The sequence below is a fragment of the Gossypium hirsutum genome, chromosome D01 (assembly GCF_007990345.1).
Source record: "Gossypium hirsutum isolate 1008001.06 chromosome D01, Gossypium_hirsutum_v2.1, whole genome shotgun sequence".
NCBI classification, from domain to species: Eukaryota; Viridiplantae; Streptophyta; class Magnoliopsida; order Malvales; family Malvaceae; genus Gossypium; species Gossypium hirsutum.
Window position 1 is genome coordinate 60,977,687 of NC_053437.1, and position 13,933 is coordinate 60,991,619.

Here is a 13,933-nt window from a genome sequence, read left to right on the forward strand (position 1 = left end):
TAATATATTTAATTATATACAGTGCGAAAAAAATAATTAAAGTGGTCAATCCCCGTCCTGAGGGACCACTTTAATAATAAGAAATTAAAATATGATGTATATTTTATATTATATGCAAAATAATTAGTTTTGGTATAAAATAGAAAGCACTATAAATGTAATAATAAGTAAAATATTTCAATATATATAAGCAATATTATTAAGTCTGTTGGGTTAAATTAATTAACTCCGTCATTATATTAATGTCACTTAAATCGATTTAATTGAAAAAACCGATTAAAATAACTAATTGTAAAACTTAACTATAAAAATTTTAAATATATTAACTTTGTTAAACAGTAAATGTTAACTCTATTCTAATTTGGCTTTATTCCTTCTTTAATAGTATTGGGTTCAAATAACCAAGTGGGTACATTTTATGTTCAAGAAATTGAGCTGGGTATTATTTTTCTTTCAACATTGGGTAGTTCTTTTCTCGTCTTTCACATGGAGTCAAACGCAGGGACGACGGAGACCAGATCTAATGTAACGGTGCCGGATGGGGGAGAAGTTGCGGCATTCGAGTCGCTCCAATTTACCGACGAAATCCACCGTTTGATTTCGGCTCCGGGAACTGATAATGCTAGTTCCTTCACGGCTCTACTTGAACTACCGGCTACACAAGTCGTTGAGCTTCTTCACTCTCCCGAGTCGGTGAAGCTCATAGTTGCTTCGGCTCCGAACGTTGAAGATTTCAAAGGCAGCTTCCATTTTCCTTCTAATACTGGTTTGATTCAAAAAGATGCAAGGTTCTCTGTGTTTTCTGGAGAAGGTAACAACAAGAATGAGAAGAGCAACTCGCCTGAAATGACGTCGAAAAATTCAAGCGCGAATCTTGAGAAGGCGGTAAAGAGTGAGCCGGCAGAAACCGTGTCATCCCTGCCGTTGGTGTCTGATCCAACGATGGAGAACCGGAATATCAAGCGGAAAGATCGAGAAAAGAAGGTAGAAAACAAAAAAAAAAGGAAAATTTTGATCAAGGGTTTCTGGGGTTTTCCATTTTTGGTAAAATTTTGATTAATTTGTTCTCCGAGTGTTTTCAGGTTAAAGGGTCAACAAAGAAAAGCAAAACTGCAACAAATGAGAGATTAGAGGACGCCGAGAAACTGCCTTACGTTCATGTTAGAGCTCGCCGGGGACAAGCAACCGATAGCCATAGCTTAGCAGAGAGAGTAATTTACGAATTCCCATAATTGACTCCTTAATTAGTTTTGCTTATTAGCATTTCTTTCTTCTTCTTTTTTTTCTTATTAAGCTAATAATTTTGGTGTTTAATACAGGCAAGAAGAGAGAAGATTAATGCACGAATGAAGCTACTACAGGAGTTGGTACCTGGATGCAATAAGGTCAGTTCTGTTGGATTAATTAGTTAATTAATGATTTTATTTGGATTTTGTGATTATATTAAGAATATCTATCTTAATGGGGTATTCCATCTTTAGATTACTTTTCTTTAGTAACGGTTTTGTCCTTGTCACCTTTTGCACTCAAAAGTAATTGACCTTTTGTAGCTCAAGTTGCTTTAATATTTTAGCTGGTTTTCCATTGTGGGGGAGGGTTTGTTAGAAGTCCCTTTTGAGGTTAAGTTTGTCTTTTCGAGCGCAATTTCGTTGCTGTTTTGGTGAAGTTAGTAATATTGAAAGCTAGATTTTCTAGTTTTAATCAAATCTCTTGAATTTATGTTTTTAGATTTTGAATTATGTATGTGATGTGTATAGTTATAGTAAAATGACAATTTTAGCCTCCGACAATTGTCGATGTGGGAATGCTAGCTGGATGTTACCATGAAGTGCTCAGTAGACATGTCTAGTGCTTGTTGGATTAAATGTCTTTATGGGGTCCCATTTCATTGATGGAGAGTAGTTGCTTGCTTCTAGTTCAAGCTGTGTATCTGTCCTCTATGGGTTATGTAGAAGGGGGATGACAAAAGAAAATGTCTTTTATATGTCAAATGCCTGCCCAACTACACGGGGACTTAATTTGATAGTCCATGTAGAATTGGTTTAATTGTTCAAAGTATAATCTTAAGTTATCCCTTAACATTTCACAATATCTTTTTAACAAGTGAAAGCAGCTCTGAGTCAGTTTCTGGTGCCTTTTCTTCGTCAAGGGACCACAATTCAGTAAAGACTAGGTGAGAAAACCTGTTAACAACCATCCTTTTCTAAGAAAAAAAGTCGTGATTTCTTTAATGGTTGATAGGGTGAGAGATGCCGAACTGTTGGGATAAAAATTGTTGATTTTAATTGCTTCTAAATTGATGCATTTACATTGCATCCTTTGGGAGACTGGACATGTTTATGCTTCTAATTAGCTTTAAATTTCTGTCTTAGAGGAGGTCTTCTGAAATTTGAAGTCCTAATTTCCAAACAATCATTTTCTAGGTGGATGTCTGTATGTCTCGAACTTATATGCTTCAAATGAGGTGGCTTCTTGCTCTTTGGCCTTTTTGCAGTTTTTTTTTTCTTTTCTTTTCTTTTACAACATTTGAATGAATTAGACCATCTTTTCACTCAGTGCATCCATGTAGACGGAGTAATGCTCCTTATTATGGCCTATACAAATTTGTTTTCTGCAGTTCCAAGAACAATAAATGAAAAGTCCAAATGGTGGGTGTCTTCTTGTGTATTTGTTACATTATTAAATTATTTTATAGGGAGCCAGTACCTAGAGCTTTGGTAACTACATTTTTGTTTTCAAAAGCTTTAGGATCAAGAAGTTGATTGCTCTGAAAAGCCCTTGTAGTTTGAATTTCTTTAGAATGCAAATCGAATTCATCTATTTTGATGACTATTTGAGATCCGAGAAATACCGTGTGCCACAGATTTCTGGTACAGCATTGGTTTTGGATGAAATCATCAACCATGTGCAGTCTCTACAACGTCAAGTGGAGGTAAGAATTGTGCATTTCAAGCATTGGATATTTTTTTCTCTTAGATACAAGAAGGTTTAAAGTTGTAACACAATGAATTCAAGACACGATCTTAAGCAACACAAGTGAACTAAGAGGGTATAGGGAAAAAAAAACTTGGCCACTGGATAGGCCCCTATCAAATCACTTTCAAATGATCATAGATGTCAATCTGACTTGAGATTAATCATATTAAATATGTGCCAAGAGTTTTAGGTGTGTATCATCAATTTCATGGAGGGCTCTTTCTGTGGATATTTTTTGTTTTCTGCAATCCTTAAAATGTTGGTTTTTCTTTATGTGCTTGTTGTTGACATCCTTTGTTGGTTGAATAGAAGTGTTTGCATTGCTTCCTAACCATAACATGAAACATTTGTAAAATTTGGCGAAGGTCCTGCTAGGCTGGCATTTTTATCACCTGCATTTTCCCGTGGTTTTATGATCTGATTCTTCTAACTAATTTCTTTGCTTGCAGTTCTTATCAATGAGACTAGCAACAGTGAACCCAAGAATTGATTTCAACCTCGATAGTTTATTCACACCAGAAGTAAGTATCAGGCACCTTTGTTTTGAATGTCTAATATAAAGTTGGAAATTGAAAGCCTTCTGGTGATTCTTCCCGCTCACATAACAAGTAGCTCTGCCAAGTTTTTATACTAAGCTACTGATATGTTCCTCCCGAGGACTTATATGGCAAAAGTTTCATGAAAAATTCTTTTTTCATTCCAGGATTGTTGTTTATGAGCTTGTTATGTAGATCGGTAAAGCCTAACAGGTATACACTTTATTACATGGTTTCTTCCACTGGATTCCTACCCAATTTCTTAAAAGACTGTTCCTCATTAATATTTAGAGGGCAGTGGATCATGTCTGGACCACCATCTTCCATCCACCTATATATGCCGTCAACCATTCATTAATGTTTAGATGGGAACAATGGCTGCCAGTCAACTGAATGAAGATGTAGTCATTTCAATGGAAAATCAGAATAGTGAGTCTACACATGAAGGCCCGTGATTGCAGGCAATTACTATACAATGCCTCTTAGCAGAACACGTTCAATGAAAATTACTGAAATAAATCTAGTAAATTACTCTTTTGCTAGTGAAATAACTTGTCAAGCTCATAAATTAACTTTACAAGAGATTATGCTGGAATAACCATCTACACAGTGTTCCATTTACACAGTAGCACATTAAGTAGCTATTGATTTTAGTGACCAGAAAGTTTCCACTAACATGTCCAGTAATATTTTATTATGTGAAGAGTGGATCTACTATGGATGGTGGTAACTTCCCCAGCTTGGTTACACCTCTGATTTGGCCTGACGTTCAAGTCAATGGATACAGAAAACAGTTTCAGCACCAGTGGCATTTTGATACACTTAAGCAGCCTATTTGGGGAAGAGAAGAAGTCTGCAATAATTACGTTACTCTGGAGAACTCACTTTTAAGTTGTGACTCCTCAGCAAATTCAGGTAAGATTACTTTCTAAGTATTATAATTAGTAAATATGCAAACCGCGGCGTAACATTTTATCAAGTTGGATATTAGTCATAACTTTTTGATTCATATCATGGGTTTATATAAAGTTCTTCTAATCTCAAGTAAACTGAAAATAAGAATAACTTGTATTGCAACTTTGGTGCAGCAGCAACATTGCATGCAAATCAACTGAAAATGGAGTTATGAAGCCTGAAGAAGCCCCAAGATTTAGATTTATGGAAAATTTGTTTTAATGGTTGCTAGTATTGTAGATATATCGAAAATTAGAAACTATCAAGAAGTAGAGGAAGGGCCTCACCATTTATCTGTAGGTTTCCATGTCTTGTATTTACCCGAGTCAAATGGAAACCCTTTTTATTTCTCATGACTGGATTCAATATATCTTGTATTATATAAATACTATTTCCAACTCTGGGTTATTCAATCTAATACTTTTTAATTTTTAAGACATTATTATTAATTAGTTTCTGTTGAATTGTTAGTTTCTTTTTGTTCTCACTCATCAGAATTGTAGAATTCACTTTTAACAAACTCAAATTTTCAGATTATTTTTCTATAGCAAAGGGCAACAAAGAAGAACATAAATGGCTGGTCCAGCTCCAATTCTGATTACCATGCTTGCTAAAAATGTTATATTTAGTATCCTTATCATCTAATCACATCCTTTCACTGTCATTGTACTACGACGTGTTGAAAAGTGGATAAAAGTACCATGGAGGTTCTTCTATTAAGAGTCGGATTGTATTTTATCCTTTCTACTTAAAAAAAAGTAAATTAGTCTTAATACATAAGATCAATGACTAAGTTAAAATTTCCTCCCATTTCTATTATTAAAAATGGTTCTTGTACATCAGTATGAAGTGCACATGACACGTCATGTGTTATTGTCTAGTTATCTCGTTAATCGCATCAATTTTTAACAATATAAATTAACAATTTTTTAATAAAAAAGATCAATTTAATCTTTAATTTAACATATAAAAATTTATTTATTTATTTTTTATTTTTTTGAGTAAAAGAAACTAAGGGTGAGTTTGGATGGGCGGTGCGTTTACCTGCTGTTAATGTAAAAACAACGTCGGTGGCGGTGAGATTAGATACTGTAGCGTGAGACAAAAAATAAGTTAAACGCACTGCACCGCACCCAATCGCCCATCCAAACCTACCCTAATTGTAATTTGATTTCGAATACAAGGAGGAGTGAAATTTTCTATAATGTTGACTTAGTTTGCAGTATGGAACTAACCATTTATAATATGTTGAAACTACATGATAAAGATGGTAGTGTGTCTAACATAAAATGATGGGGTATGGTTTTCTTATATGGTCCAAATTCTCAACAATGCCATATTTATGGAAGAAAGAAGTGCATATGAAAAGAAGCATTACAAGGCGATCATATCGATTGTTCCATCAAACCAGCACAAACAAAGACTTACAAACAGGGGCGAACTTAAATGTATCGCCAACAAATTGACAAGGAATATAGACTTTCCTTACACTGCAATGGTGTCCTCCCTATTATCCACTTTCCAACTTGTTTTTTATATCAAATCAAAGGGGACACCTAATGAGACAAAGCACCCAACTTTAAATAAACCTTCACTATGATGAGCTGACGACACAATGGGTAGGACCATAAACCCCATACTTCATTACACAATTCTTCACCTTCACCTTCATCCTCTACTCTTTTTAGATTTTATCAAGTTTCTCAGCCCTCACTACCGGATTGGCTTTAGCAATAGCATCGCGGGCGGCTGTCCTATAATCGAAAGGACAGTTGTGTTTGTCAGAGTACCTATGCGCTGCACAGAAGATGTTTCCACACCTGCAGCTAAATCCTGTCAAACCAACACGCTTGTGGCATGCATTACACCTGTTGGGACCCTCTTTTGTTTTCATCCCACCGAAGGTCATATGGGATGGATCGATGGATGATTCAATTTTTGACCCAAAATTTCCACATTGCACAGCCAAAGCAGCAGCAACAGATGGTTCCTTACCATTCCCGCTAGTGCTGCCATTAACAATGCTATCGATGGATGATGCTACGAGTTGTGCCTGTTCCTGCTTCAGGATCATTGCCTTGTGACATTTGGAGCACATATTCATGGTAGCCGCACTTCCAAAGAAACCACAGTTATTAACACACAGGATGGGGCCTTCTGAAGCTTGGCGGCCTGTCTCATCAAGAGGGTCCATCTTCTCTAATCTCCTGCAACAAAACCACCTTACTACCAATAACCCAAAATAAAGGAGGAACTCAAGAAAATAAGAGCAAAAGGAAGAGAGGAAGAACCACAAAATGATTCAACTCCAACAGATGGATATCAATAAACGGACATAAGCACATATTAAGCATGTAAAAGATCATTTTACTTGATAAGAACTCATACCAAGGACTAACTATCTCCATCATGATTCATCAATCAACAGTGCACCAGAGACCAGACATAACTATCATTACTAATTGTAGCGATCTCAGGTGATGCGAAATTGAAGATAATTAGTTTACTTACAACATAACCATTAAAGGAACAACACCGCACTCAGCTGATAATAATACCAATCAAAGGGAAAATGTTGAATAACAGGTATGGGCAGAAAGTAGGATGTATGAACATCAATAAACCAAGAAGCTATGTTACTTGGGTTTGTGCCGGATAACATAGGAATGTTCAATTTTTCCTAAGATTTTCCATATATTTGGTGGGCCCTCGGAGGGTCACATCCCTAAACCCATGTCCAAAACTGTTTCCAACACCAGTTCATTAAAAATAAATAAAGTCCGAGCAACACATCCAATAAGCAAACATATTAGAGAGAGAACATCATGGAGTTGCCAATACCAATGATAGATACATACACACATATATATAATATAAAGCATCCTTTGTTTAAATCAGTTTAGCATGATAACAAGCTGAAGTTAGGAATATAGGCTTTCAATTGACCATAAGTTCCAAAATACATTCCCAGAACCGACATGTTTGCAACCATATCCATTATATCTAATGTTAAGCCGTGCATATGCTGCACAATTAGTATATTGGGTGTAGATTGGCTCTGAGTCTCTCACAATCATAGAACAAAAACATTTTTGCCATTGTTAAAAGGCAATAACTTCCCGATAGCAATAGAGAAAATTAGTTCAATTACGCAGACTTAAGCTAAGGCACTTCCCCCTATATCATCATGAATATAATTAGTCTCAAAAGGAAGCAGATAATCCAGTGTCCTCTAGCTCGTAATTAAAAATACATAAATTGATCTCGATTTACACTAAAAATTCTTAGTAAGCAGCCAGCAACAGCAAACAAATTTCTAGTTCCTCTTAAAAATTCAATTTTTTTTAGCAAAAACCCTAAACACCCAATTGACCCAGATCAAGTACAACCAGAAGAAAACAAAACCTAAATTATCTCCTTTTTTTTCAAGAATTAAGCTTTAAAAGGACGGAAAAAAAGGGGAAGAAAACCCTTAATCAAGAAAATTCCTTGCCTGATATCTTAATTTGGCCGATCTTGTCTGACAAAATCGAACCCAGCGATTCCTGTCTCATGCAGAATACATACACATAAAAAAAATTACAATTTTAATACAAAATAAAATAAAACATAATCTCTTTCTTCACATCTAATTTCAACCAAACAAAATTTATTTTTAAAATAAAAATTAAGAAAAAAGGTAAGAATTTATATCATCATTTTAAAAAAAAAGAAAACAGAGAGCTCTTACTTTAATCGAAGAGATATATTATGTAACGAAACTGATAGGAGAAAGAGAAACTGCGGGTGATTTTTTCTTTTTCTTTTTTAGGAGGATTTTTTTAAAAATAATTATCACTTTTCTTTTTTCCTTTTATTTAAAAGCTTTCTCGTATAGCCTTTTTGCTGCCACGCGACGCTTTTCACTGACACATTGCCCTTCGGAAAGGCTACTTTTACAGTTCTGCCCTTGGTTATATGTTTATCATATTCCTTTTTGGTTTAGGAAGGAATGGACCATTTTGGAATTTTGAGATGAATCTAGCTTTTCTATTTTGGGACGTATCCGAGCCCTAATATCTTTCTATTTTGGGTCTCATCATACATTTATGAATATTAGACATGTTCATCAATCAGATATTTTGGTAAGTTCAAAGGTGACCCAAAAGTTCAAAAAATAAATTTTAATTGAAAAATTGACTTGGTTAATATATGAATCGGGCTCGAATTTGAATATAATTTATAACATTTAAAAATTTGTAATAATTTAATTTTAGATGGTGTTAAAAAATATAATTTAGAGTTCAATTCTGCAAATCAACTTGATGAAAATGTGGAAAGAAGGATTTGCAGGGTTAGTATGAAAATATATTGAAGAACGGTTAAATAATTAAATCTAGAAAATCATTAATTAAAGTATATGGATTAAATTGTAAAAGTCCAATAGTTATTGAATTGTAATTTAAAAAATGCTTGAGGACCTAATTGGCAATTAACTAAGGGACCTAAATGGTTTTTAAACCATTGTTTCTTATGAGATAATGGAAAATGATGATAATATCCACTTAGTTTAGTTTCATAATCATAATTAATAAAGAAGTATATGTCTTAATTTAGTAAATTGATCGTGATTAATTAAGTTAATTAAAACATCAATCTTGGTATAAATATCAAGTAATGGAGGGAAAAAATCTTGTACCGTCCAAATAGGAAGAAAAAGAAAGAATTTTCTCTTTTGTTTTTTTTTAACAATTTGGTCCAAAATTCTTTAAGGTACTTAAGTATTTTCTTTGATTTTTTTTATATTTTTATGATCATCTAAGTTTGATTGAGCTTACCAATGCTTTAGATTTGTCAATTATTAGGACTAAGTTGAAAAGTAGAAAAAAGTGTTGGAATTGATTAGAAATTCAATTAAGCAATTTAGTAGTTTTGAGATGTTATGGATTGAATTGAATAAATTAAAAATTGTTGAAAATTTATGTTGTAGATTAGAAATATAAGGTCCCTTGTGGGAGAATATGAAATTAGATTTGATTCGATGTTAAATATCAAACAATATGAGTATTTCAGATATAGCGACTAAAATGAATGAAATGCAAACTATGTTTGATTATGTAATTTTCATGTGGTAGGGTGAAAATTAATATCGTTTCTATAGATGAATTATCGTACGTAGCTAAAGACAATGTCGAGTTGTCCCGAAAGAAAGGAAAGGCGAGAGTTGTAGACGAGTAGCTGATACGGTTTGTACTTTCATGATTTGAATTCAATATATATGTCTTGTTACAACTTACTTGTCTCATGATTCGATTTGTATATAATGATATGGATGTTGTGAATTGAATTGAGATGAGCATGGTATAAATGAGTATTATATGAAACTATGATATGTGATTGTGAATATATATATATGTTTGGAACATTGATTACTCTATTAACTATCTCAGGCAAAGTCGGATATTGTTGGCATGCCTTAAGATTAGTGTACAGGTATACTTAAATTTATATCGATGAGGCATGAAGCGCATACTATACTTCAGACATTCTTATGAGGTGTAGAGCACATTTTACTTTGGTTCATACCGATAAGGCACGGAGCACAATTTACACTTTAAACATACCGAACTGGACTAGTATTAACTAAACTTTTTAGTCCTTTAACTGTTAATCGAACCAATATTTTTTCAAAAACAATTAATTGAAATTTATATTTTTTTTATTAAAACAAGTATAAAACATATAAAAAATAAATTGATAATGTTTATTTGACTGAATTAATCAAATTAGTAATAGCCTAATACATATAATATATAATATTATTTATTAAGTACAGTTAATTCAATTAATTACCCGATTTCAAACTGAATTAACTGTTAACTAAAATTCTAAAAAACCTTTAACCGATTTCTGACAGAACTAGATCAATTAACTGATCGATTAACCATATTAGATTGATTCGATTTTTAATTCGATTTTAACCGAAGTTTGAACACCCTTAGGTGCCAAATATATTGGTGTGATGGTTAGATGATCCATGTATCCATCTTGAGTCTGTATCCGGTTAATAGAGATTATGAGGCTATTTTACCAAACTAGTCTAAAAAATATTATATTTATAAAAATAACCCAGGTTTAAAAAAAATCACCAAAATAACCTAAAAGGAACAGTAAAATTGGGTTGTAGCCTGTCAATGGCCGGAACCCACTCGTATTTTGCACCCATGATTGCCTAATAATTGTGTCAGACTTTAAAAAAAAATTAATTTTTTGGGTTTTGGTCTGTCAATGGCCGGAACCCATGTATTTTTTTTTAAATTGTATAATACTGATATACGAAAAAGGGAAAAAAATAAAAACGAAAAAAAAAAATTTGGGTGCTGGCCTGTCAATGGCCGGCACCCAGTACAATTAAAAAAATTTCTTTTTTTTTGTCAGAGTCAGATATCAGTATACAAAAAATAAAAAAAATTTTGGGTATTGGCCTATCAATGGCTGGCACCCAGTACAATTAATTTTTTTTGGGTCAGAATCAGATATCAGTATACGAAAAAAATAAAAAAAAAATTTGGGTGTTGGCCTGTCAATGGCCGGCACCCAGTACAATTTAAAAAAAAATTCTTTTTTTTTTCGTGTCAGAATCAGATGGATGTTCGTATAACACCCCATACTCGAGTCATTGTCTAAAGTATACTGATATCTGATTCTGACACGAAAAAATAAGAGTTTTTTTTTTAAATTGTACTGGGTGCCGGCCATTGACAAGCCAGCACCCAATTTTTTTTTATATTTTTCGTATACTGATATCTGATTCTGACACGAAAAAAAAAGAATTTTTTTAAATTGTACTGGGTGCCGGCCATTGACAGGCCTACACCTAAATTTTTTTTTATTTTTTCGTATACTGATATCTGACTCTGACACAAATTTTTTTTTAAATTGTACTGGGTGTCAGCCATTGACAGGCCAGCACCCAAATTTTTTTTTTCGTTTTTCTTTTTTTTTCCTTTTTCGTATATCAGTATTATACAATTTAAAAAAAATACATGGGTTCCGGCCATTGACAGGCCAAAACCCAAAAAATTAATTTGGCCAAAACCCAAAAAATTAATTTTTTAAGTCTGACACAATTATTAGGCAATCATGGGTGCAAAATACGAGTGAGTTCCGGCCATTGACAGGCCACAACCCAATTTCACTGTTCCTTTTAGGTTATTTCGGTGATTGTTTTTAAACTTGGGTTATTTTGTAAATATAATATTTTTTTGGACTAGTTTGGTAAAATAGCCAGATTATGACACATACCATGTTATATGATACTTAATATGAAATATCAATATCAATATTGAATGTTGTATCTTGTATGTTACTTTTAAAGTAATAAAATATGGCATCTGAAAGATCATGCGAACCAATTAAAACGAGCCCTAAGGGCGATAAGGATATGAAACGAATCTATGGATTCAAGATAGAAATAATAAATGAATGGATTTCTAGTATGCTATGCCATATATGAAATTGAGATATGATGATAAAATAAATTATGTGTTTATGAATAAAATGTCAAATGAATTTTGGTATCAGGCTATGCAATTTAGACATGAAAATGAAAATTGATTTAATTGATAGATGAATCATGATTGAATTGATATATTGTTTCTATTTATTAGCTATTTAAATCATGGAAGTACTACTGAGTCCTATTGTTCAACGTATTGTTTGTTTATTTCCATGCACAAGTACTATAGCTTTCGAAGTCACAAGGTGATTAGAAGCATCCAAAATCAATTTTCGACTTAGCAAATTCGTACATTTTGTTATGTTAATTGCAAGTGGCATGTACCTAACATTTGAGTTGGTTCTTAAATTCAGCCATATTGGTACAGATGATAGAAAGGTTTACATTTTAAGCATGTCTGCATGAGTTTGATGTTAAGTATATATATATTTCTAGTGAGTTAATGTTTCATACCAATTTGATCATGTTATACTTGTGATGGAGTTGTTCTTTGCTGGTCGAGTAAATGAAAGTACTATGTATTTATGATCACAAGTTGATAGATGCTTGATGTGTCAAGGATGGTAGTTTGGTATTTAAACTAATACCTAATTTGCATTGTTGTTGAGTTATTGGGTCACATAGACCTTTTGATATTTGTACTTGGCAAATTGGAGAAGAATTATGTAAAAATTTGGGGGAAATTGTCTTTAGAGTCACGACACTCCTTTACCAATGTCACGACATCGAGCTTCTGTTTTCATAGTCGTGATTCTCCCCTACTAGAGTCGCGACATCAAATTCCCTGTCCTCAAGGTCGCGATGTTCCCTTATTGAAGTTGCAATGTCAATTTATTGTCTTTAATGTCGCAACATTACCCCCTGAATTATGTAATTCTTACACTTTAGTCCCTCCTTCATCATCGGATTAGTATGAGAGCTTTCATAAGCTTACTCATGATGCAAATTTGATTAAATAATGTTTTTGGAAGATATAATATTTAATTGTTTGTATAATTTATATCACGGAATATTGAAATGACATCGTAGTTGCTTGGATAACAAATGTGACATCTCATATCCCAAATTTGGTGATCAGGTCGGGAGCGGGGTGTTAAAAACTAAACCTATAATAATATATAATGGGAGAATATTTGATACATTGTTAATACATAAATCTCATGCATCATCAATGAATAATAACATAATATCCCATCATTAAATAAAACAAAAAATAATGGAGGGCTTTTAAATAAGGTTAAAATGTGCTACAAGTCCTTGTACTTTTTGAAAAATAGGAATCTAGTCCTTGTAGTTTTATTTTGTAGAATTTAGTCTTACTTTTCAGATTTTAAAATTCAAGTCTAACTGTTAACATTATTATTATTATTTTGATAAATTTAAGTTGATTACAATGTTATTTTTTAATTACATGGCTACCAGATGATTTTTTTACTTCAAAAATTGTCATACCAACAAATTTAATTAAAAAAAATTAACAGTGTTAACAGTTAGACCTGACTTTTGAAATCTGAAAAATAGAAAGACTAAATTCCATGAGATAAAAGTACAATGACTAAATTCCTAATTTTACAAGGACTTATAGCATATTTTAACCTATAAATAAATATTAATAACTTATTTTAAACATAATTATATAATAATTAATCATACATAAATGCTAAAACTCTTAAACCTAAACTTGAAACCCTAAACTTAAGAGCCTAAATTGGGAGTTACTAATATTTATTAATGATAGTTAGGATTAATGGTTAATTACCTTTAAATAAAACTATTAGTATTTATTTATAAATCTTCATGTTTTTTTTTTGTCTAATTTTAATGGTGGTGTTATATTATTATTCATTGACAGTGCATCAAATATATAATACAGTAATATAAATATTTAAAAAACATGTATATAAAATTATAATAAATTAAAAATATATAAAATCATTAGATATTAAATTAATATTAATATAAGTTTTTT

The 13,933-nt window shown here is 32.5% G+C and overlaps 2 protein-coding genes across 5 annotated transcripts; one reads left to right on the forward strand and one right to left on the reverse strand.

The window, feature by feature from the left end:
* Positions 1-375: 375 nt before the first annotated feature.
* On the forward strand, positions 376-4,901 carry LOC121213998 (transcription factor bHLH60). 3 transcript variants are annotated; one of them, XM_041087562.1, is made up of 7 exons: positions 377-984; positions 1,083-1,211; positions 1,320-1,385; positions 2,864-2,932; positions 3,426-3,497; positions 4,217-4,427; positions 4,601-4,901. In XM_041087562.1, exons 1-7 carry the CDS (start codon positions 487-489, stop codon positions 4,639-4,641), a joined length of 1,086 nt encoding a protein of 361 aa, XP_040943496.1. In that variant the 5' UTR covers positions 377-486; the 3' UTR covers positions 4,642-4,901. The 3 variants fall into 3 exon arrangements, with proteins under 3 accessions (XP_040943498.1, XP_040943496.1, XP_040943497.1); XM_041087563.1 differs by having other exon boundaries at positions 378-984; positions 4,604-4,901; XM_041087564.1 differs by lacking the exon at positions 2,864-2,932 and having other exon boundaries at positions 376-984.
* Positions 4,902-5,828: 927 nt separating this feature from the next.
* On the reverse strand, positions 5,829-8,348 carry LOC107922236 (zinc finger A20 and AN1 domain-containing stress-associated protein 8). 2 transcript variants are annotated; one of them, XM_016852153.2, is made up of 3 exons: positions 8,197-8,348; positions 7,960-8,011; positions 5,829-6,673 (listed from the first exon to the last, which is right to left on the reverse strand). In XM_016852153.2, exon 3 carries the CDS (start codon positions 6,658-6,660, stop codon positions 6,151-6,153), a length of 510 nt encoding a protein of 169 aa, XP_016707642.2. In that variant the 5' UTR covers positions 6,661-6,673; positions 7,960-8,011; positions 8,197-8,348; the 3' UTR covers positions 5,829-6,150. The 2 variants fall into 2 exon arrangements, with proteins under 2 accessions (XP_016707642.2, XP_016707644.2); XM_016852155.2 differs by lacking the exon at positions 7,960-8,011 and having other exon boundaries at positions 8,197-8,330.
* Between the last annotated feature and the right edge of the window lie 5,585 nt (positions 8,349-13,933).

Bases quoted from the DNA above. Each gene is read 5' to 3' on its own strand.
- LOC121213998 (XM_041087562.1), top strand. From the start codon at position 487: ATGGAGTCAAACGCAGGGACGACGGAGACCAGATCTAATGTAACGGTG. The intron at 985-1,082 runs GTAGAAAACAAA...GAGTGTTTTCAG, and splicing joins GGAAAGATCGAGAAAAGAAG to GTTAAAGGGTCAACAAAGAA. The intron at 2,933-3,425 runs GTAAGAATTGTG...CTTTGCTTGCAG, and splicing joins CTCTACAACGTCAAGTGGAG to TTCTTATCAATGAGACTAGC.
- LOC107922236 (XM_016852153.2), bottom strand. From the start codon at position 6,660: ATGGACCCTCTTGATGAGACAGGCCGCCAAGCTTCAGAAGGCCCCATC.